We start from the raw sequence: 22,629 nt of genomic DNA, 5'->3' as shown, positions 1-22,629 counted from the left end.
AGCACGGATGATATTTTTGATGATTTGGGAGGTGCAATGGGACACGCCCATCGTACCAGCGAGAATTTGTAAAATACCACGACTCACTTGCTATTAAGCCCCCTGTAGGCTGGTGTGAAACCTGAAATGATGTGGTGGCCCCTCCAAAGTGGGGCAGAAAACCCTAACTCTCACGTAAGAGTATATGCACGTATTGCATCTCAAAGGTTGCACACCTGGTATTGTGCCCACTCTGCTTGTCAGCCTCCAAGAGCTATGGGAGCTGGGCCAGCAGTAATTAGTGCCAATGGTCCTGTGGAGCTGCTTTTGCGTTGTGATTTCTGACATTTATGTGCCTCATAACTCTGCCTCCTGAACTGTAAGTGCATTGTTATGCAAAATGCTTCCATGCTGTAGCCCCGTCTCTTAGCCTGATGAGCACGGCACTTTTAATTACATGTCAGTGTTTAAAACTTTCCAGTTCTCTCCAGATTTGTATGTTTTACTAGCTACCTTATGCTGATGAAATACCAAATACCCTGTTTACTGTCTTTGGGTGATGACGTTGGGGGGAGCTAGGAAAAATGAAAATATAATAAGAAAAAACAAATGCCAGCCATTCCTTTTCTAAGATAACTGGCAAAACATCACACATTTCTTGGACATTGCAGAGTCTTCGTGTATTCATCTTTGATCCATCGATCAGCATATTTGTGTCAAGCACTATTTCAGGCCCCACACTTTGTTATCAGTAATCTCTTCAGCAGCTGATCAGAGTCTAAAGCCCATGATGGACATGAGAAGCCAGTGTATGACTACCAGATGCAGGAGTATGAAATATAGAGTCCCCCAGTCTTAGAAGTGGAGAAGGAAATGGCAACCCATTCCGGTGTTCTTGCCTGGAGAATCCCAGGGACGGGGGAGCCTGGTGGGCTGCCGTCTATGGGGTCGCACAGAGTCAGACACGACTAAAGCGACTTAGCAGCAGCAGCAGCAGCAGCAGTCTCAGAAGTAGCTCTGACTGTTGAACAACCCACATGGCAGGTTGATGGGGATGAATGACAGCAGAATAAGTAATGTGACAGAGAAGACTGAGCGCCGAAGAATCGATGCTTTTGAACTGTGGTGTTGGAGAAAACTCTTGAGAGTCCCTTGGACTGCAAGGAGATCCAACCAGTCCATCCTAAAGGAGATCAGTCCTGAATATTCATTGGAACGACTGATGCTGAAGCTGAAGTTCATTCTGTAGTCTTGGCATGCCGCAGTCCATGGGGTCACAAAGAGTCAGATATGACTGAGCAACTGAACAACAGCAGTGTGACAATACCCTGCTGTGTATCCAAGCTGGACAGTGGCCAACCTGACGTCATGGTTCATGACGTCAAGTAGAATAATAATTGCCAGCATGTTTTGAGTACTTACTGTATGCTTGCCAGACCCACCATCTCATTGCATCCTTACTTATTATGATGTGCTGGTACTATTCTTAACCTTATTTTATAGATTAGGAAGCTGTGGATTAGAGAGATCAAGTCATTTTCTAAGGGTAATGAAACCGGAAGATTTCTGGGTTGACTTCAAGCCTGGGAATCTAGCTGCAAAACTTTTATTTTATCACCATAGCTTCTATTTTATAGTGGCCACTGTCTCAATTGTGAGTTATCATTTACCACATTGGTAGTTTACATTTTGAAGAAAAAGATGAATATTATCATAAAAGACAATCATAACATAGGCTGTAAAAAAATTAGAGAATTATAGTACAATAGTCCTTACAGTCAGGTGAATTCCTGACATTTTGAAACCACTTCTTATTTTCCTTTTTTCATTTCTTCTCCAGTATCTGTTTCTCCCCACATAATAAACAGGCCTGACGTCCTAAGTGAGTAATGAGAAATCACTTTCACACAGAACATAATGAGTAAAGCTATTCCTGTGATGGATTTGTGGGAGGAAAATAATCCAGTTCTCCTGGGGAATCAAGACTCTGCATGATCTGTTAGGTCCTGAGAACATGTGAATAAGTAAATCGTGGTGGGAAAAGTACTTGGATTTTTCGAAACTTCCTAAATAGAAACTGGGTTTTATTCACCGTGGCAGTTTTAGTTAGGTAAGTTCAAATGAAAGGAATGGTCTGAATTATTTGTCTTATTCTATCCAGTAATTTACTTTCCCATTAATTCAAGAACACAATAAAATCGTGCCTTTCAGGGCTAGCATTTCCCCCATACAAATATGATCTGCTTAGTATTAAAAGTGCCCAAGTAAAAAGGTTAAAAATTCCCTGGTGCCTCCTGACGGGCGGGAGGGAGGTCCAGGAGGGAGGGGTTGTATATGTACATGGAGCTGGGTCACTTCGTGCCACAGTGGAAACGAACACAACGTGGTGAAGCAGCTATACCCAATTTAAAGAAAATAGAGAAATCAGAGGGGAGGAAATGATGAAAGCAACATTTTAAGAAAATTTCCCTCCGCTGTAGGACTGGAACAGCCTACCAGGTGCCCAGCATAATGAATGAAAAAAGACCCTCACGGGACGGGCACATCATGAGATTTCATAAGACTGGGGAAAAGAAGAGGCACCAAGGTTGAACTTTAGAGTAGTACCTAACTTTCCCAAAGCACCCCTGAACACTGAAAGAAAGACGCCTTCTCAATCCCCAGGGGAATGATTGCCGCATCAGAATTCTGAGTTTAGCCAAGTGACCAACTGTAAGAAGAAATTTGCGGCCAAAGTGGGGTGTGTGAATTTCAGAGGTAAGGTTCTAGGTGATCCAAGGTGCAGGGTGATACCCAGGTTTCCTGATTAAAGGTGCCTAGTAAGAGTTGTTGTTGTTCAGTCGCTAAGGCATGTCCTGACTCTTTGTGACCCTGTGGTCTGTAGCCTACCAGATTCCCCTAACCTCCACTATCTCCTGGAGTTTGCTCAGATTCATGTCCATTGAGTCCCTGATGTAATCTAACTATCTCATCCTCTGCCACCCTTCTTGTTTTGCCTTCACTCTCTCCCAGCATCGAGGTCTTTTCTAATAAGTCAGCTCTTCACATCAAGTGGCCAAAGTGTTGGAGCTTCAGTGTCAGTCCTTCCAATGACTATTCAAGGTTGATTTCCTTTAGGATTGACTGGTTTGATATCCTTGCTGTCCAAGGAACTCTCGAGAGTCTTCTCCAGCACCACAACTCAAAAGTATCAATTTTTTGGTGCTTAACCTTCTTTATGGTCCAACTTTCACATCTGTACATGACTACTGGGAAGACCCTAGAAGAGTGGCAGTTGTCTAAGTACTGAAAGGCTGGGATGTCAAATGAGTTGTGCATGGGATCATGGACATTTCCCAGCTTGATGGCAGGACCTGAGGTAAGAGGAAGACCATGTCTAGGAGTAAGTGAAAGTCAGTAACTATAGCTGTAGTGACAGCAAGGAACAGTGTTAGAGTATATCAGCCAATAGTTAGGAACCTCCAAGGAAAAAGAGTTTAACACAAGCATAGGGCTTCGAGTTCCGGTGGGGTGGTGCTGGGTGGTTTGAAAGAGATCTCCTGACTGAAAGATAAGTTGGGTGAGGATGATGAGGACCATTTGAGAAAGTTACTCTGAAAGATTGAGGCCAGTTGTGGGTGGTAGTGGTTTAGTCACTCAGTCGTATCTGACTCCTTCAATCCCATGGACTATAGCCCACCAGGCTCCTCTGTTCATGGGATTCTTCAGGTAAGAATCCTGGAGTGGGTTGCTGTTTCCTTCTGCAAGGGATCTTCCAGACCCAGGAATCAAACCTAGGTCTCCTGCATTGCAGACAGATTCTTTACTGTCTGAACCACCAGGGAAGTCCATACTTGGGGATTATAAAACTTTTAAATAGATATGGTATTTTCCCCCAAACCTCACTCCTTCATTCTTACCTTTTCACAACAGTCTTCAAAAGTAAATTATCCCTGCTCTTATCCCAGGAAATAATTAGATCTCTGTTACAAGTCTGATTTTTGTAGGTCTTTATTTGAGCACAGAAATCTCCTTTATTCTACTTTGAATTTCCACTTCCCTCACACATGTAATAAAGGGTGTAGGAAATGGAATGAACCTTTAATAGTTTCAATCTAGCCTCATTTCAGGTATATTTAGACTGTTTCCCTCATTAACTCCATTTTCCACCAATGTCAGATATTTCTGTTGATTTTTTAAAACTACTATTGGCATGGGGATTCTCTGGCCATCCAGTGGTTAAGACTCTGAGAGCCCACTGCAGTGGGCATGGATTCGATCCCAGGTCAGGGAACTAAGATTCTGCAAGCCAAGAGTTGCAGTAAAAAATATATTACTATTGGCAGCTAAAAGCTGTTTCTTTCTCTTATCTCTGCAACCCCTCTGGAGTCCTCTCTCACCCCCCCTCTCATTTATAACTCATCCAGGTTCCTCTTTTATTTGTTGTGTTTTTATCTAGATAATATTTCCTTTCTTCAACCCATTCAGTCCCTATAAATCTTTCCTTGAAATGGCCCCTCATTCTATCCATCTCCTAAGTGACAACAGAATCCCTGCTTCCTGGTTACATCATTCATGTTTTCCTATTCGCCTTCTGCAGCTCCATTGCCTGATAATCATAACTTACATTGTTGTCACATTTACCTTTCATTTTTCTTCCTGTTCCTCTTCATCTTCCTAACGGGGCCTTTCATGACATCTGGGCCAGGTCTGTTGGGCTAGGGGAATTAGAATTAGCCCCATTAATTCCACTTTCACAAGTGGATAGAATGAGAAAGTTAGACAGTTGGAGCATAAAGTCTCTGGCTGTGCAGGTTTCTTTATCCTTTTTGTTTCTTATCTTTTCTTACTTCTACTGAGATTTATTTTCAGGGATTGGTGGCCCATTGTGTGTGAGGTTAGGAGCCTATGAAAATTCCCTTTGATTATTTTTTTTTCTTGATATGCTCATTTTATTAAAAAAAATATATATAGCATTTTTCTTTTTATGAAAAAAAAATAGAGCATTTTTCTAACCATTATCTATAATCGAATTTTTTCTTTTCATTTTGATGTGCTCCCTGAGGATTCTGAATTAAGCATTGTCATTTGTCATCACATTTTTAAGAGCACAGCCTCGTGCTCATCCACCGCTCTTGACTGGGGGGCTCTGGTCCTGGGCTCAGGGCTCTGCTCAGGTGGACTTGGCGTTAAGCATCCGTGATGAGCAGGTTGTAAGAAAACACGAGGTGGGTCTTGGAGCAGCACGTGTTGGAGTCTTGCATGTGGAAGGCCCGTGTCCAGGAGAAGCTGAGCTCACACGCTCTTCTTTCCTCCACCGAGGAGCAGTGTCCAGGAGCTTTGCCAGGGAGCTCCTTTCGACCTAAGCCTCTGAGAGGCTGTTTGCTGCTCTGTTTATGGTGAAACGCTTTAGGGATTGTCTGGAAATAGGTGACTGCTGTCAGTGACTGTCAGTTTCAAATGAAACTCTATGACTTCTCCTCTGAGACCGGAGGGAGACCAGCCTTTCTCTCCCCACTGCCGCCTTCTTCTGCCCCCGCTCCAAGAGCTGCAGTGACAGGGTTCTGGACTTTGCACACACACAGCCGCATGGGGTAAGGGGCAGGATGGGGCAGAGTTGAGGGGTGGGAAGGCAGATGCCTGTCCAAAGTCCAACCAGGGGGCAAGAGCTTTTATAGATGGAGGGAGGGGGCTGTAGGCAGAAACAGCACAGTCAGCTCTGACAGTCATCTTGAAATTGGTCATTGGGGGTCTGACCAGCACCATCTTGTTTTAAGTACAGTTAGCCTTCAGTTCCAGGGCATGCTCCCAATTTCCTTGAGGCCGGTTCTCAGAATTGTTACAGCTTATGTCACGGCTACAGTCTAGTCATTATATAGTTAGCCTCCACCTGGTGGAGGTTTCAGTATCTATGAGACAGCTCACGGCACATGGTTCAGAATATTATCCATAGCTCTTGAGAAGGACCTAAAGGTCCTTGGCTATGCTTACAGACTAAACTATCATTATTTGGTCTCCTGTGACTGTTTTCCTCTATTTCTGCATGTTCTCACTTCTCTGATTAAACTTATTCTTTGGCTAAATTTTTCCACAGACAGAAGACAGGCAGAGGACCTGGGGCAGGGGATGGGATGTGGGGGCAAGGACCATCGGGTCCTGCTCCATTTCAGTAGGTACTCTGGGATCTTACGGAGTAAAATGAAAGTTTACAGTGTACTTAAAAATTATTTACTCTGAGTCCACATTGCAAGAAAATTGCAGAAGCCACTGTATTCTTGACTAATTGCCCTAATTTTCTGTGCCATCAAGAGTTCCCTGAACCACAGAGAAATTTTCTCGGCAGCTCCGTGTTCCTACAGGGACAGGATCATGAAACTTTCGATCAAAGTTATGCTTGTGGAATTGTTTGTACTCAGCTGGTTGCTTTCCTTATTCCTTCATAGAGCAGACAAATTATTTTCATTTTGTTTTTGGTTTCATGGCTTTTGTTTTTTATTATAAAAACAATGTATGAGATCTTCATTAAAAGTGGAAATAATGCAGAAGCATATGAAAACAAAAAGTAAAATTCCCTTGATCCTACTGCTCAGAAGTAGTAGCCATTATCAAAAATATTTTAAAACTAGTAATATTTTAAGCTGGCTTACAACTCAATATTCAGAAAACTAAGATCATGGCATCTGGTCCCATCACTTCATGAAGGGGAAAAAGTGGAAGCAGTGACAGATTTTATTTTCTTGGGCTCCTCAATCACTGTGCACAATGACCGCAGCCATGAAATTAAAAGACTGTTGCTCTTAGGAAAGAAAACAATGACCAACCTAGACAGTGCATTAAAAAGCAGAGACATCACTTGCTGACAAAGTCTGTCTAGTCAAAGCTATGGTTTTTCCAGTAGTCATGCATGAATGTGAAAGTTGGACCATAAAGAAGGCTCAGCACCAAAGAAGGTGATGATGCATTCGAATTGTGGTGTTGGAGAAGACTCCTGAGAGTCCCTTGGACTACAAGGAGATAAAACCAGTCAATCCTAAAGAAATCAACCCTGAATATTCATTGAAAGGACTGTTGCTGAAGCTCCAGTACTTTGGACACCTGATGCAAAAAGCTGACTCATTGGAAAAGACCCTGATGCTGGGAAAGATTGAAGGCAAAAGAAGAAGGGGACAGCAGAGGATGAGTAGGTTGGATAGCATCACCAACTCAATGGACATGAATTTGAGCAAACTCCTGGAGATGGTGGAGGACAGGGAAGTCTGGTGTGCTACAGTCCATGGAGTCAAAGGGTTCAACACGACTAAGTGACTAAACAACAACAACAAAACTAGGAAACAGTCTTTCAGAAATTTTTATATATTTACAGCTGTGTGTGTTAGTTGCTCAGTCGTGTCTGACTCTCTGCGACCCCATGGACTGTAGCCCCGCAGGCTTCTCTGTCCATGGGATTCTCCAGGCAAGAATACTGGAGTGGATTGCCATACCCTTCTCCAGAGGATTTTCCCAACCCAGGGATTGAACCCTGGTCTCCTGCATCGCAGGCAGATTCTTTACTGTTTGAGCTATGAGAACATCCCATTTACAGCTGTAATATAGATAATATCTTTGTGTATTAAAAATGTGATAATACCATGCATACTTTTCAACAAATAGCTTTTTAATTTATTTCTCATGAACATCTTTCCATGCCAGTATAATATAAAGCAACCTTATTGTTTTTATTGGCAGCATAGTGCTACATCATATGAACATACTATAGTTTATTTAACCATTCCCCATGTGCATTTTGGTCATTTTCATGTCTTTATCATTGTGAATGATGTATGAAGTGTCTTTGAACATACATCTTTTCACAGTTGTATTCCGAAGAGAGATCTCTAGAAGCAGAATTGCTGAATCAAGTCTATCAATGTTTAAATTTTTGATAAACGCTGCCAAAGAGCATTCCATGAAGGCTGGATGGAAAGTATTGAAACTCTGAATAAATGTTTATGTTTTATTTCCCTTCAAAGTGTGTGTTTAGCTCACACTTTGGCCTTTAACACTGTCCTTCTGAGCTCCCAGGAGTCTGGGTGACTTTCTGTGTTACTTGAAACCTAAGATCTGAGCAGAGGGAAGGAGAGTGAGATGAGCCACAAATTGGATCCTCTGTGGGGTGGGTGTGGCTTCAGTGGAGTGGCATGGGGCTGGGCTTTCGGGTCCCCCGAGGGTCCAGCCTCCTGTAGCCCCTACATGCCTTGGCATGAGCTGTCTTGAAAAGAGCCCAATAGGAAATGGAGGGGACAGTGGGCATTGATTGGATGGCCATGCTGTCCAGGGCAGGGTGCATTGTCTGGCTGAAGTTTATATTCTAGTGAGGAAGGTAGACAGTTAGCAGACAGATCTGTTTTGGATGGTAGTAAGTGATGTAAAGAAGAATGAAACAGGTAAGGGGAGAGTGTCAGGTGGCAGGAGGGCTGTTTTACCTGTTGTGCCAGGCACTGCCTCCCTGGAGACTGTTAGCTGTGCCAGGACCTGAATGAGCAGGTGAGTGAACCAAGCTCAAGGTTCAGGGAGGTACATTCCATGCAGAAGGAATGTGCACTCAAGAGAATGTGCCTGCAATGGGAGGAAGTTCAGCAAGTTTGAGCACCAGCAAGATGTAGGAGGAAGAGCAGGAGGCAAGTGGACATGGAGGGAGGGGGTGAAGCAGGCCCAATGGGGTCAGGAGAAGCAGGAGCCCAATCAGGTCAGAAAAGTAGAGAGAGGTTGGTTGCATATACCTGCCTCCCTCTGCAAAGCCCGGAAATAACTCTTCCCCAATCATGTGTATGGGCGTGCGTGCACACACACACACACACACACGTGCATACACTTGCATACACACATGCATAAAAATAATCTCAAATAGTGCTTTTAAAACTGTAAGGGAAAGTCGACATATTTGGACATATTGAAAATTTAAAAATACAGTACAACAAAAGGTACTATAAATAAGTTGTAAAAAGTGAAATGTGGAAAATGTAATGTGTAGAAAAGGCAAAGGATTAATATCTAGGATAAATGAAGAATTCTTACACATCAATAAGAAAAATGGGTGAAGGGTTTAATGAGGCAATTTTCAAATGCATATGACCAATTTAAAAAGATTCCAAGCGTTTGGCAAAAAATCAAAATGATGGAGACTTCAGTGTCAGTGGGGCATGGGATATGTACAAAGCGCTGGTCTCCCACACTTGGTTGGGAATGTCAATTAGTAGCTTTGGGTGGAGGACAACCGGGCTATGTCTGGCGATACTGCAAATGAGCAGACTCTTAATCTGGCAAAAGCATATCTGTGCATTTATTCTGTAAAGAGGCCGATACATGCTTACAAAGAAGTAGAAAACTGTTTACATAGCACATTTATCTTTTTTAATAGCTGACGCCTGCAAACACTCTAAATGCTCATCAACCAGAGGATGGGTAAATTATAGTGCTTCTTTGCCCCTTAATATGATGTGACATTTTTAAAAGATCTATAAATGCACTGATATGAAAAGGATCTTGAAAAGTGTGGGTAGGTAAAAAGAAATCACCGTATGTGATTCATTTAAGTAATTAATAACCATGTATGTGTTTGTGTAGGTATGTTTAAAAATAACTAGAATAATGTCCGGAAGAATAGATGTAAACTGCTAGCAGCAGTTACCTCTGAAGGGGGAGTAAGGATGTGGGGCTGAGAGTGAAGAGGGAAGTTTGTATTCTGCTTCTAAGGGACCATCACCATTACTAGGGTTTTTTTTTTTTAATCACAGTGTTTGGGGTTTTTTAAAATTTATTTATTATTTTTGGCTGTGCTGGGTCTTTGCTGCTGTGTGTGGGTTATCTCTAGTTGCAGCGAGCAGGGGTCACTCTTCATTGCAGTACACGAGTTTCTCATTGAGATGGCTTCTCTTGTTCCTGAGCATGGGCTCCAAGTGCACAGGCTTCAGTCGTTGTGGTATGTGGGCTTAGCACATGGGATCTTCCCAGATCAGAGACCAAACCCTTGTCTCCTGCATTGGCAGTCAGATTCTTTATACCATTGAGCCACCAGGAAAGCCCAGGGTTTACTTTAGAAATGGCATAATAAATGGCCCTGAGGTGGAGACAGGTCTAGGTACGCCCAGGTTGGTGTTACTTCTCTGATCTTCCATCCATCATTCTTTGACTTTCTGATGAAGGGGATGTGAGGTGAGGGTCTGTGCCCAGCACACAAGGGAGAAATGGGGCCATGTCCCGAGTGCCCGTTCTTAGATTGAGCCCAAGTTCAAGATGTCCTGTGCTGCTGCAGCCGCCTCTGCCATCTGGTCCCACAAAGGCTCAGCTGCTGCAGAGATAGAACTCGGAGGCTCTCCAGGTCACCTCTGCAGACCAGCTGCATGGAAATTAATTAGAGGCAGACCAAGTCCCCCGAGGCTCAGCTCTCATGATGCTGGAGTCATTAGCAGTTAGATTCGGCTACAGCTTCCTTCTCCATCTTCTGAAAATTTGTTTTGGCAAGGAGACAGGCCGACTGAGTTGGTGGCTGAGGACAGTGAAATTTTAACTCCCACATAGTTTGTCAGGGCCCTTGGGGTGCGGTGACCCCCAGAGACAGGGGCGGTTTTCATCATGTCAGAGACAGCAGTGTACTTATTCCTCTGACTGCTCATAACAAAATTCCCTTTGCTATAAACAAGCATGTCATTCCTGAAGCACAGGAGGTGGTGACTATAGCAACAAATCACCCAAATATTATTTTGTTCTGTGTGCCTTTTGTTAAGCCTCCCTTTCCACAAACAATTTGTGTTAACCGTTTTGATTGTAATGAGCTCTCTTTTGTTTGTTTCTCTCTTTTTCTAATTATTTATAGGAGCCAAGAAAGAAGTACAAAAAGAGCAAGATGCCAATAAACCTGCAGTTTCATCTCCTAAGAGGACAGCGGCTTCAAGCACCAAACTTCACTCGCCAGGTATTTAAGAAATGTGAACTATGTTATCTGAGGAGAGTTGAACTTGGAATTCATTTTGTTCAAATGTCATTAATGGAGCACTGCCAGCCCACGTGGTACGCGTGACTGTTCCAGGGCTTGACGTGCGTGTGCAGCTGTGTTCTGACTCCAGCTGAAATGAACCAGCTGTTGGCATCATTTCGTCTTTAAAAAAATGTTATTAATCCTACATTTAGAGGGTAGGATCTGCTCTGTGTAGGAGTATCTGCTATTCCAACAGCACCTGAGATAATTTATAATTGAAAAACAGATTATGGAGATCTTACCTCAAGAGATAAATTTTCCAAAAAGAGGAGAAAAAGATGAACCGTGGATATCAAACACTTGTTATTTATTTACATACTTATATGAACAAGCTATGTAATGTCGTGAAAGTTGAAAACTACCTATTATGGAAATTCATATTGTAAGACATCAGCCTCTTTGTAGAACAGAATGCAGTATAACCTTTAAGCACAAAAATAATAGCAATAATAGCAGCTAAAGTTTGAGTTCTTACTGTATACCAGGTACTGCCCTTAGGTCTTTAAATGTATTCATTTACGTAACGCCCACAGTAACTGGGGGATGGGTACGATATTGCCTCTTTCTTTGTATGTGAGGAAATTGAGCTTCATAGATTTTCACTAACTTGCCCAAAAGTCACAGGAAATAAATAGTAGAGCCTTTGTTTTAACACAGGCACTTTGAATCCCAAAACTGCACTCTTACTTGCTACACTATGAACCAGAAACCTTGTGGAATAATGGCCTTATTAATAATGTTTCCAGTAAATTCTAAAAATGTATAGGAAGTAATCCAAAGTCACACATGAAGAGGGTCAGGAGGCAGAGCCTGTTACCGAAGGCAGATTTGTGTGCCTGATGCACGATGAGGCAAAACAAACGGAAACGTCGGAGTCTGGAGCAGAAAAAGGTTAATTGCAAGGAGACTGGTAGTTTGTGCTCTGAAAACCCAGAACTGCTCAAAGGATTTCAGCAAAGCACTTTTAAGGGCAAGTTGAGGGAGGGGCATGGTTAGTTGTTGCAAACTTCATGGTGTGGGAATCCTTTGCTCTTGCAGCTGTCCATGTGGGTAGTCAGGATATTCCTGTAAACTTCCAACAAGACATATGCAGGGAAAGGTTGAAATGAGGGCTTAAAAAATTTAAATCCATGTCAATGAAGGCCAAGAGAGGGGAGAAAAGAAAAAGAAAACAGGAAAGGAGAGGAAGGGGTTGAGCTCTACTGAAGCAGTAGTCCATTCCTTTTTATCGGCGAATAGAACTCCACTGTGTACGTACCACAATATATCCATTCACCTATTGAGACAGTTTGGAGATTTCCCCCAGGGATTTGGCTATTATAAATGAAGCTACCACGCACATTTGTACAAGCCTTGGTACAGAACTCTGCTTTCATTTTTCTTGGCAAATAGCTAAGAGTGGAATGCCTGAGTCATATGGTAGCTATGTGTTTAGCTTTAAAATCTGTTTAAAAGTTTTCCAATCTGTTTTCCAAAGTAGTTGTACCATTTTATATTCCCGTCAGTGATGTCCAAGAGAGCCAGTTCCTCCATGTCCTTGCCAACCCTTGGTATGGTCAGTCTTTTAGATAATAAACATTATAATGGGTACATAGCAGTATCTCATGGTTTTAATTTGCATTTACCTGGCAACTAATGACATTAAAATGTTGAACATCTTTTTTATGTTTATTTGACATCTGTGTATATTCTTCCATAAAATATTCCAATCTTTTGCCATTTCAATTGGAAGTGTTTTTTAATTGAATTTTGAGAGTTTCTATATATTCTGGTCACAACTTTTTCAGGTATGTGATCTGCAATTTTCTTTTCTCCACAATTTATGTGCTGTTTTGTACTCCCCTAACAATGTCTTTTGAAGATTAGAAGTTCTTAATGTTCATGAAGTCCAATTAATGATTTTTTCTTTTATGGACCATATTTTTAGTATTATCTTTAAAAATCTTTACATAACCCAAGTTCATAAATATTTTCTCCTACATTTTATTCTAAAATACTTATAGATTTTATATTTACATCTGTGATCCATTTAATTTGTTTTATATGTAGTGTAAAATATTACTTGATTCTCAGTAGATTTCTACTGTGATCATTATTATCTCTTCCGCTTGCATTGAGTTTAATTAGCTGATATCATTAATTTGAAGTCTTTCTGATTTTCTAATGTACATTTAATACAGTAAATGTCCTTTCATATACTACGTTAACTGTAATTCACATATTTTGATATATTGGGTTTTCATCTTCATTGAGTTCAAAATATTTTCAGGTTTCCCTTTCTGATTTCTTCTTTCCCCATGATTATTTAGCAGCATTCTTTTTAGTTTGCAGATATTTAGGACTTTCCAGAGGTCTCTCTGATTGTATTTCTAATTTAATTCCATTGTTGCTGGAGAACATACTTTGGATAATTTGTTTGGTTCAGTGCTGTTCAGTCACTCAGTCGTTTCCAACTCTTTGTGACCCCATGGACTGCAGCACGCCAGGCTTCCCTGTCCATCACCAACTCCTGGAGCTTACTCAAACTCATGTCCATCGAGTCAGTAATGCCATCCAACCTTCTCATCCTCTGTCGTCCCCTTCTCCTTCCGCCTTCAATCTTTCCCAGCATCAGGGTCTTTTCCAATGAGTCAGTTCTTCGCATTGGGTGGCCAAAGGTGGATGATTTGAGTCCTTTCAAATTTGTTGAGACTTGTCTGATACTCCACATAACAAGGGCTATCTTTTTAAATCTTGCTTTGTCAGCATGCGGGGAAAACAAGGTCATCTCTCTGGTGTCTCTTCTCATGAGGCTACTAATCCCATTCATGGAAGCCTCACCCTCATGACCTAAAATGCTTTCCCCAGAGCACCTCCTCAAAATACCATCTCATTGGAGATTAGGGATTAGCACATGAATTTTGGGAGAACACGAATAGCTCAAAGCATCTGCATATGTGTGCAGAGGAGCAGAAACATTGGAGTCCAGGCTACCACAGGAGAATGTCAAGCCAGCTCTGGTGAAGAGAAACGTATATAATGAGAGTGGACAGGTCTGGGAGCACAGCATTCCTGTCCCCAACCTCCTCTCCTTGCCTCCTCCATCCCTCTCTGAGGGCAACTCTCCTTTCTTCAGATTACTGAACATCAAATAAGCTGAGCTGCACTGGTTGGTGTGCCTACGTCAAGCCTTGGACCCTCGACTGTCACCTGACAGGAGTGGCAGGTGAAGCCCAGGTGTGTTTCCCTCCCCTGCTGATCTGGAACTTCCTTGAGGATGGTCTTGACCCATTTCTCTCCCCACCTTTGCAGCCAGGCTTGAGGAATAGGCATCTTGTGATTCTCATCTCTGTCCCTTGCTTACGGATGACTTCTCCCATCCCTGCCAGCTAGCAACCTCCTCCCTCTTCCACTGCCTCCCCTCCCCCAATCCTGCAAAGGCCTCTCATGACCTCCTGGTTATTAAGTCTAAGTGACACGTCCTGGTCCTTATCTCTGTGGTCTTTGGCGTTACTGATCACTCCTTTCCTGAAATTTTCCTTCCCTTAACTCTGTGACACCTATTCCTGCTGGTTTTCTTCCAGCTTCTGGAAATGCTTGCATGGAGTTGTCTTCACTAGAAACTCTTCTGCAAATTCTAAATGTTGCCAAGCAGTTTGGCCCAGGAGAATGGACCAAACTGAGTTCAAATCCTGGTTCAGTGGCTCACGTGATATATGAACTGGGGCAAATAGCAGAATTTCTCCAAGCCTCAGCTGCTTCTTTAGTAATTCACATACTGTGAATTTTACTCTTTTAAAGTATACAATTCAGTGGGTTTTAGTATATTCACAAGATTGTGCAGCCATCACCACTACTTCCAGAGCAGTTTCTTTTACCCTCAAAAGAAACTCATACCCATGAGCAGTCACTCCCTATCCATGCTCCCCAGCCGCTGACAACCACTAGTCTACTTTCTGTTTCTTGTTTATTCTGGACATTTCGTATAAATGGAATCATATTCTGTGTGGCTTTTTTCATCAGTTGTTTTCACTTAGCACGTTTTTGAGGTTCATCCATGTCAAAGTAAGGATCAGTATTTCCTTCCTGGATCAGTGTTTTGTTCCTGGTTTGGGCTGAATAATATTACATCATGTGAATGTATCATAGTTTATCCACTCATTGGTTGATGGGCATTTGTTTCCAGCTTTTGGCAACTATGAGTAATGCTGCTATGCAAATCCATGCCATTAATCTTTTCATATGCAATGTCTAATCTTAATCCCATCCAGTGTATTTTTATCTCAGACATTTGAATTGTTAATCTCTAGAATTTTTATTTAAGTCTCTTTTTATCTTTGTTTCTATTTGATGTACTCAGTCTTTCCTCCAGCCTCTTGATATATGGAATATAGTTATAATAACTGTTAATTGCTGATGCTTTTTTTGGCTGACTTCAATTGATTGCATCCCCTCTTCATCATGGCTTGTACATCCCTGCTTATTTACATGCCTGAGAATTTTTTTAGATGACTGACATTGTGAATTTTTCCTTGTTGGATCTTTTTTTTAATTCTATAAATATTCTTAAGCTTTGTTCTTGGGTGAAACTATGTGACTTGGAAAGAGCTCGATCATCTTGAATCTTTCTCATCAGCTTTGTTAAATGGATCCTGACCAGCAGTTAGTCTGGCACTGGTTTCACCAGAGCACCATGATATGAGCCTTCCAGGTGTTCTGCTGCCCTGGGAATTGCGGTGGGCACAGGAATTGATCTGGCCTTCTGTGAGCTCCCGGTAGTGTTCCCGCTAGTCCTGGGTAGAATTCTCTCCCTGGCTGTGGACACTGTCCTCACCGGCTGCACTGATGTAAGTTGTCCAGAAACTCGAGGGGCCCTTCTGTGTCACTCTGTGTCTCTGTGGAGCTGTCCTCTCCGCTACTCTGCCCTGTAACCACTGAGCCTTGAACTTCCTGAGCCACCAGCTCCACCGTCCCAAGTTGGGAAGACTACCAGACTCCCCCCTGGGTTTCCTGACTCTCTGTGCTACAGCCTGGAAGACCACCCAGAGAGCAGGCGCAGGCATCCGTCGGGGTGGTAGGGGTCATACCGTGTGTTTCTGAGTCTTTGGTTCCTTGTGCTTCATTGCCTAATATAATGTCTTGAGATCCACTGACACATATTTTGGTCGAGTGTTTTGGGTAGTTTCAGATGAGAAAATAAATCTACTTTCTTACTCCATCTTCACCAGTGAAAGTTGCTCAGTCATGTCTGACTCTTTGCGACCTCATGGATTATACAGTCCATGAAATTCTCCAGGTCAGAATACTGGTATAGGTAGCCTTTCCCTTCTCCAGGGGATCCTTCCAACCCAGGGATCGAACGCAGGTCTCCCACACTGGTGGATTCTTTACCAGCTGAGCCACAAGGGAAGCATAAGAATACTGGAACGGGTAGCCTATTTCTTCTCCAGTGAATCTTCCCAACCCAGGAATCGAACTGGGGTCTCCTGCATTGCAGGCAGATTCTTTACCAACTGAGCTACCAGGGAAGCCAGATGTAACTATAATTTTTAATATAAACATTAAGCAATTGTTATAACACCATTAAGCCAAGATTTTTCACCCTTGGAGAAAGGAGACATTTAGATTTACTTTGATAAATAACACTCATACTTCTTGTAAATAATAAATGATAATAAATGTCCCAAAGTTGAGACTATTTTGCATAAATTTTTGTCTAAAGCGTGTGTTATCATAACCAATTCTTATAGTTGGCTTGGGAAACTCTGGCTGTAACATCTTTTTTTTTTTCCCCCTATTTTCTGTACATCAAAATAGAAAATAATCCACTCTTTCCTTGGAATGGGAAAGGTAACCCTCTTCTTTCTAGTGTGTGTGCTTAGTCTCTCAGTTGTGTCCAACTCTTTGCAACCCCATGGACTAAACCCACCAGGCTCCTCTATCCATGGGATTGCCCCAGCAAGAATACTGGAATGGGTTGCCATTTCCTTCTCCAGGGTATCTTTCTGACCCAGGGATCGTCTCTTGTGTCTCCTCCATTGGCAGGAGGGTTCTTTAACCCTGAGCCACCTGAGAGGCCCTTCTTCTTTCTAGAATACTTATGTATGATTGGGCGGGTTGGCCAAAATGTTCGAGTTTTTCCGTAGATCGAACTTTTGGCCAGCCCAGTCATTCCTGCCCTCACTTGTGCTCCGTACTGGCCAGAAGGGAATTTCCTGCTCTCGCACTGTCTGCTCTCCACTCTCCCCAGCACTAGCCAACTCCAGACAGACAAGTGCCAGTGGGGAGTAGAAAGTAGTGTGCTACTGGGCACATTTTTTCTGAAATAAATTTAGATCAGTTTAAGAAAAATAAAGTCCTGTCTAACGATGGAGAACTCAGCCCATGTGCTCCCTGGGGTGTCATGCTGGTGCCAGCCTGCAAGAAACAGACTTCCTGTCTGTTGGGAGGTGGACCAAACTCACGAAGTGCTTTTCCTTAAGCTGGAGGGCTATCAAAGTTGCGTCCTTTCATTCTTCTCCCTCTTGTTTACAAATGTTAAGGTCATGGGCCTTCTCTGAGATTGGAAATATGCAGGTCCCAAGGCTGCAGAGTTTGCTTGTTATCATGTCAGTTGAGCTTCCAGCTTCAGGACTGAACCATGCTTTTCCATCCATTAGAATCCTCTGGATAGTGACCAGATGACTACAGATGAATTTTTCATGTTCTCTTTGCATTTTGAAGGCCCATGTTCATCCTGGCGCTCAGCCTTTGCACGCAAACTGCTTGCATTCATCTTTGTAAGAACAGAAGGTGACTGGCTTCTTTGCTCTGAGTTGCCAGTGGTCACTGGGATCACCATAGATTCTATGTGCCCCTACTCAGAGTAATGCAACCAGGGGATGTGATTGGGACAAGACTGGGGGAATGGGAGAATGTTCTAGGTTCAGGGTGTGCCCCCAAACCTGCGAGTTCAGTCAGATGCTGCAGAGTGGATCAGCAAGTGTCCTTAGGTATTGAGATGCCTGGCGAGGAATCAGAGAACCTGCAGCCCAGATGCTGACGCTGGCTTGCCCATGGTCAAGGGCAGGGCCTCATTTCTTTGCAAGTCCACTGGGCCTCCCACATGTCATTGACTGAACAGGTGCTTGGTGCATGCGTGCGTGCGTGCTTAGTCGCTTCAGTCATGTCTGATTCTTTGCCACCCTATGGACTGTAGCCCACTAGGCTCCTCTGCCCATGGGATTCTTCAGGCAAGAATACTGAAGGGGGTTGCCGTTTTCTCCCTCAGGGGAATCTTGCTGACCCAAGGATCAAACTCACATCTCCTGCCCTGCTGGATTCTTTACTGCTGAGCCATCGGGGAAGCCCATCAGTGAAAGGGTTGCTAGGTTTTAAGTCTGGCTTCAGCCTGGATTGAGTGATTTCCCTTTAGATGTTTTCTAAGAGGAATCCCCTTGAAGGAAAAAAAAAAGCCAACTGCTCCAAGTCTCTCTAAGCAGACCAGGAAGAAATGTAGGCAGCTGGGAGGAATTGGGCAATTCTGTCTGTTCCTCTGCTTCCAAGCGTGAAACCTTGCACTTGGAACCACTTCAACAGAACAACACTTCACAGTCCTTGTCTTTTCATTTTAACGCTTACAATGACACACAGCAGGCCATTCCTTCTCAGCCCCTTGCCGGCATCCTCGTGTTATAAAGAGCAGTTGTCACATCTGGGCTGACTGTTTTCTCACAGGTGACCCTCCTTGCTTCCTAGGGTACCCCAAGCAGAGGACCGCGGCCCCCCGCAACGGGTTCTCCCCGAAGCCAGACCCGCAGGCCCGCGAGGCGGAGCGGCTGCTGGTACAGCGGCTGAAGGAGCGCTGTGAGCAGCAGGCCCGACAGCTGGGGCTCGCGCAGGCGGAGCTGAGGACCGCCGTCCGCGGCTTCCAGGCGCTCGCCGTGGCCACGCAGCTCTTCTTCGGGAAGGTGAGGCCACGCCTGTTGACTGTGGAAGCGGAGGGCAGCGGCGGGAATGGTTCTTAGTGTGTGAGCTTTAATTCGGGTTTGGGGTTAGAGATGGTTTGATTTTCAGGTGCTGCAGTGTCTCGGCCAGCATCATGGGATGTTTTAGGAGCCGAGTTGAGACTTGCATGTGAAAGACGTTAGTCTGGGAAGACGGATTCATAACCTTGATTCCAAAAGGGAAAATTACGTTAAAAAAAGAAAAGTGAAAAAGTGAAAGTGAAGTCGCTCAGTTATGTCCAACTCTTTGCAGTCCCATGAACTGTAGCCTACCAGGCCCCTTTTATCCATGGGATTTTCCAGGCAAGAGTACTGGAGTGGGTTGCCATTTCCTTCTCCAGAGGGGAAAAAAAAAAAAAAATGAAAAGGTATAAAGGGAGATTTGGAAGGTGAGAATGGGACATGTGGTGGTTTGCATTCTGGACCCGAGACAGCCAGGTTCTGAGACGTATGTGCCTCTAAGCACAGAGCAACCCAGGGCGGCAGAGCAGGCCACTGTGGCCCTTGAGGGGACCTGGGAGCTGCCGGGCCTGGGGTCTCTCCTCCGGGCCACGCTCACAGTGTGCAGTGGGCAGTGTGGGGAGGGGGTGTCCCCCTGACCCCTTGATTCTTCTGACAACGCAGAGAGGCCTTGGGTTCCTCAGCCTAAGAGTCCACTCAGAGTCTCCTGGGCTCATCTGGACGCTGGGTCTGTTATCAGATTTGGTTTGTTGTTGTTGTCTTTTGTGACCTCTTGGATTGTAGCCCACCAGGCTCCTCTGTCCATGAAATGCCCCAGGCAAGAATACCAGAGTGGGTTGCCATTTCCTTCTCCAGGGAATCTTCCTGACCCACGGATCAAACCCACGTCTCTTGCGTCTCCTGCATTGGCAGGCAGATTCTTTACCACTGTCACCACCTGGGGAGCCCTTGGTACAGTCTGGTAACATTCACGATGGTAACATTCACCAAACGTAGTTCGGCCTCCCTGTCTCTCAATGGAGAAGGGAGGTGGTGGGAGCCTGGGTCTGACTTTGTACATTCTTGCCCCATCCCGGGGTGACCAAGGAGCATTTGGGGGAGAACTTGAACCTTTACCTTTGAAGTTTAAACACTACGAGTTATCATATCAATAACCTATAAGGCATTAATTTCATGTATGGACCTCCTGGGATCTATAAATGAAAGTAAAAGTGCTATAGAAATGTCCCCCAACCAGGAAAATGAACTAACTAAATTTCTAGCTAAAGAAGAAAAATCCAAAGAATATTAACCAACACCATGTCCACTGGTTTTCCTTATTATCTGAACCTTAAAGTGTGGAGGACTCTGGCCTTTTATGGCAGCCTGTAGCCTCTCTTGTCCCTCCCTCCCAGTGTAGAAGCCTCAGCTGCCCTGTTTAATGCTTGTTTCCTTTGTTTGCTTAAAGCTTTTCACCCAAGGAGCTAATTCCCAGGGTATAGTTGTGATCAAAGACAAGATGAACAGATTTCAGTTTTATCAATAGTTTCCTTTTCCTCCCGTGTCAAAATGTCACCAGCAATCAATGACCAATTTGAATATTATGTCTTCCCTTCTGGTCTGGTACCCCTGGGGTCAACCTTGAGGAGCTGAAATGACTGTGTTCCCATCTTGTAAGAATTAAAATTACAGACACGTTTTTGAGGCACCAAAAGGGGCAGGACTTGGCATGTTAAATATTGAGCAGTTTTCTTATTAGAGAGAGAGTCGTATTTTCTCTTCTTTGGCTGGATGTATGTTTTCCACTGACAGTCAGGTCTTTAATAAAGAGAGGAAATCCGGGCTGTTCATTGCAGTTCAGTGATAACATGTACCGTGTTACTCTGTCCACTGTCACTTCTGTGCAGCACACAGTGTCGTAACGAATCCGTGATAAAGATTTGCTGTGGATTGATTTGCCAGCGAACACCAGCTTAACACGTTGGTCACATGCACTGTGAGGGCTTCCCTGGTGGCTCAGATGGTCAGAAATCTGCCTGTAATGCAGGAGACCCAAGTGCTATCCCTGGATTGGGAAGATTCCCCTGGAGAAGGGAATGGCTACCCACTCCAGTATTCTTGCCTGGAGAATCCCATGGACAGAGGCTACAGTCCATGGGGTTGCACACAGTCAGATATGACTGAGCGACTAACACTTTCATAGTTGTTGTTGTTGTTTTTTTTCCTAACATGCAGTGTGTTTTCAAGTTGGAGATTTTGGACCTACTCATGGCATCATGGCAGACAAAAAGTTTTCTGTGATGAAATTAAGGGTCGGTTCCCTCTAACGGTGGATTTCTGGGCCCCAGGAGAATTCCTGTTGGTCCAGGGGCCACTAGTTGTACTTCACTGTAGCATCCACATGGCTCTTTGGTCGGAGATCCCAAAGGGATGGGAGGTAATTTGCAGGCATGTGCATCAGAGCCCCCTACTGGCTGGAGCCAAACTCAGCTTGACATTTCAGCAAGATAGATGGTGGGCCTGAATTTCATTCTCTCTTCAGTAAATCACAACCAGCGACTCCAGACAGGCCTCCTGATGACCATGGCATTTCACCTCCCACCCAGTGTGTCCTTTTCTCTGTCCTGATCGCAACTGTCTCTCCAGATAAGCTCCAGAAGAAACAACGGACATTTTTTTTAAAGTCTGTAATTGAACATAAGTGGCTTCCACATAGGCTGGATTTGCTCCACATGGTTTAAGATGATTGATTTGAGAGTTTGTGACCCAGGTGGAGCACTCAGGGAAATAACAGGCCAGGCAAGCCAGGAAGTGTGGGTGACAGAGCCCTCTGTTACAAGATATCGTGACCCTGACACGTTCCCTGTATCCTATTGTGGGAAGCTGATGTGTTAATATGTGAGACATGGTCACAGCCCAGCATACTATAGCTATGCAGAGCATGACCACCACAGCCAGCCTGAAAAAACAAGCTCTTTCTGCTCTTCTCCTTAAAGACCCTGCTGGAGCTCCACACCTACATCTTTTCTCTGCTGAAGCATTTTGTCTACAAAGGCTGGCGTGGTAGAGCGAGGGCACCGTGCTGGCAAGGGGTCAGTCCCACCAGCGCCTTCATCCCCCTTAAGACTTGAGCAAGTTACTGTCCCCCTTGGAGCCCTGTCAGCATCACCCACGGGAAATTAATGCATCCTTGCCCTACTCAGCTGCTTGCAGCCAAGTCCCCTCTGAGCAGTCATCTTTGAGTCTCAAAGTTTCCTCAGTTGCAAATAGGATCATTAATAACTCTTCACAAGGTTATAGAGAGAATGTTGTGAATTAATGGGCAAGGGTACTTTGAACAGTATTCAGTAAAGCATCCTTTCTGAGGACAAGGAAATCTGACAAATATTTTACTCTCAAGTGGGATGAGTAAGACAGGTGAGAAATGTAAAGTGAAAACACAGACCCCTCTTATTTCATTTTATGTATATAAAGGATTTGACTCGGGTGTCCTTTAAGAATAGAAGCAGTTTTCTAGTCCAGCTATTCAGCTGGGGCTATGTATTTTTTCCAGAATGTACTGATTCCATTAAGGATGGGAAGTCACTAGAAAAAGGAATCAGAAGCCTAGATAAGAATCTTCCATTTCTGCCCTGTGCTTCACAGTTCATGGCACAGAGGCTGTGAGCATTGTCAGCTGTGTTTCGGTCTGAGCCCAGCGTCCGGGGACGCTCAGATGTCACCTTTAAGTGCCAACACAAGCCTCACATTTAC

General features: G+C 43.9%; 1 protein-coding gene across 4 annotated transcripts in view; it reads left to right on the top strand.

Moving 5' to 3' along the window:
* Positions 1 to 22,629, top strand: part of MTUS2 (microtubule associated scaffold protein 2) — a 394,983-nt gene that overhangs the window by 256,760 nt on the left and 115,594 nt on the right. For all 4 annotated transcript variants that reach the window (XM_086328484.1, XM_086328483.1, XM_086328486.1 and 1 more), the window contains 2 exons: positions 10,811 to 10,909; positions 18,689 to 18,900. In XM_086328484.1, the coding sequence (XP_086184610.1) occupies positions 10,811 to 10,909; positions 18,689 to 18,900 (311 nt within the window). The remainder of the gene's footprint in view (positions 1 to 10,810; positions 10,910 to 18,688; positions 18,901 to 22,629) is intronic.

Source organism: Bos grunniens, chromosome 12, assembly GCF_055505025.1.
Source record: "Bos grunniens cultivar Pamir isolate PY7600 chromosome 12, Bosgru_T2T1.0, whole genome shotgun sequence".
NCBI lineage: Eukaryota > Metazoa > Chordata > Mammalia > Artiodactyla > Bovidae > Bos > Bos grunniens.
The sequence above is the reverse complement of the archived record's forward strand: the minus strand, read 5'-3'. Positions and strand labels throughout refer to the sequence as shown.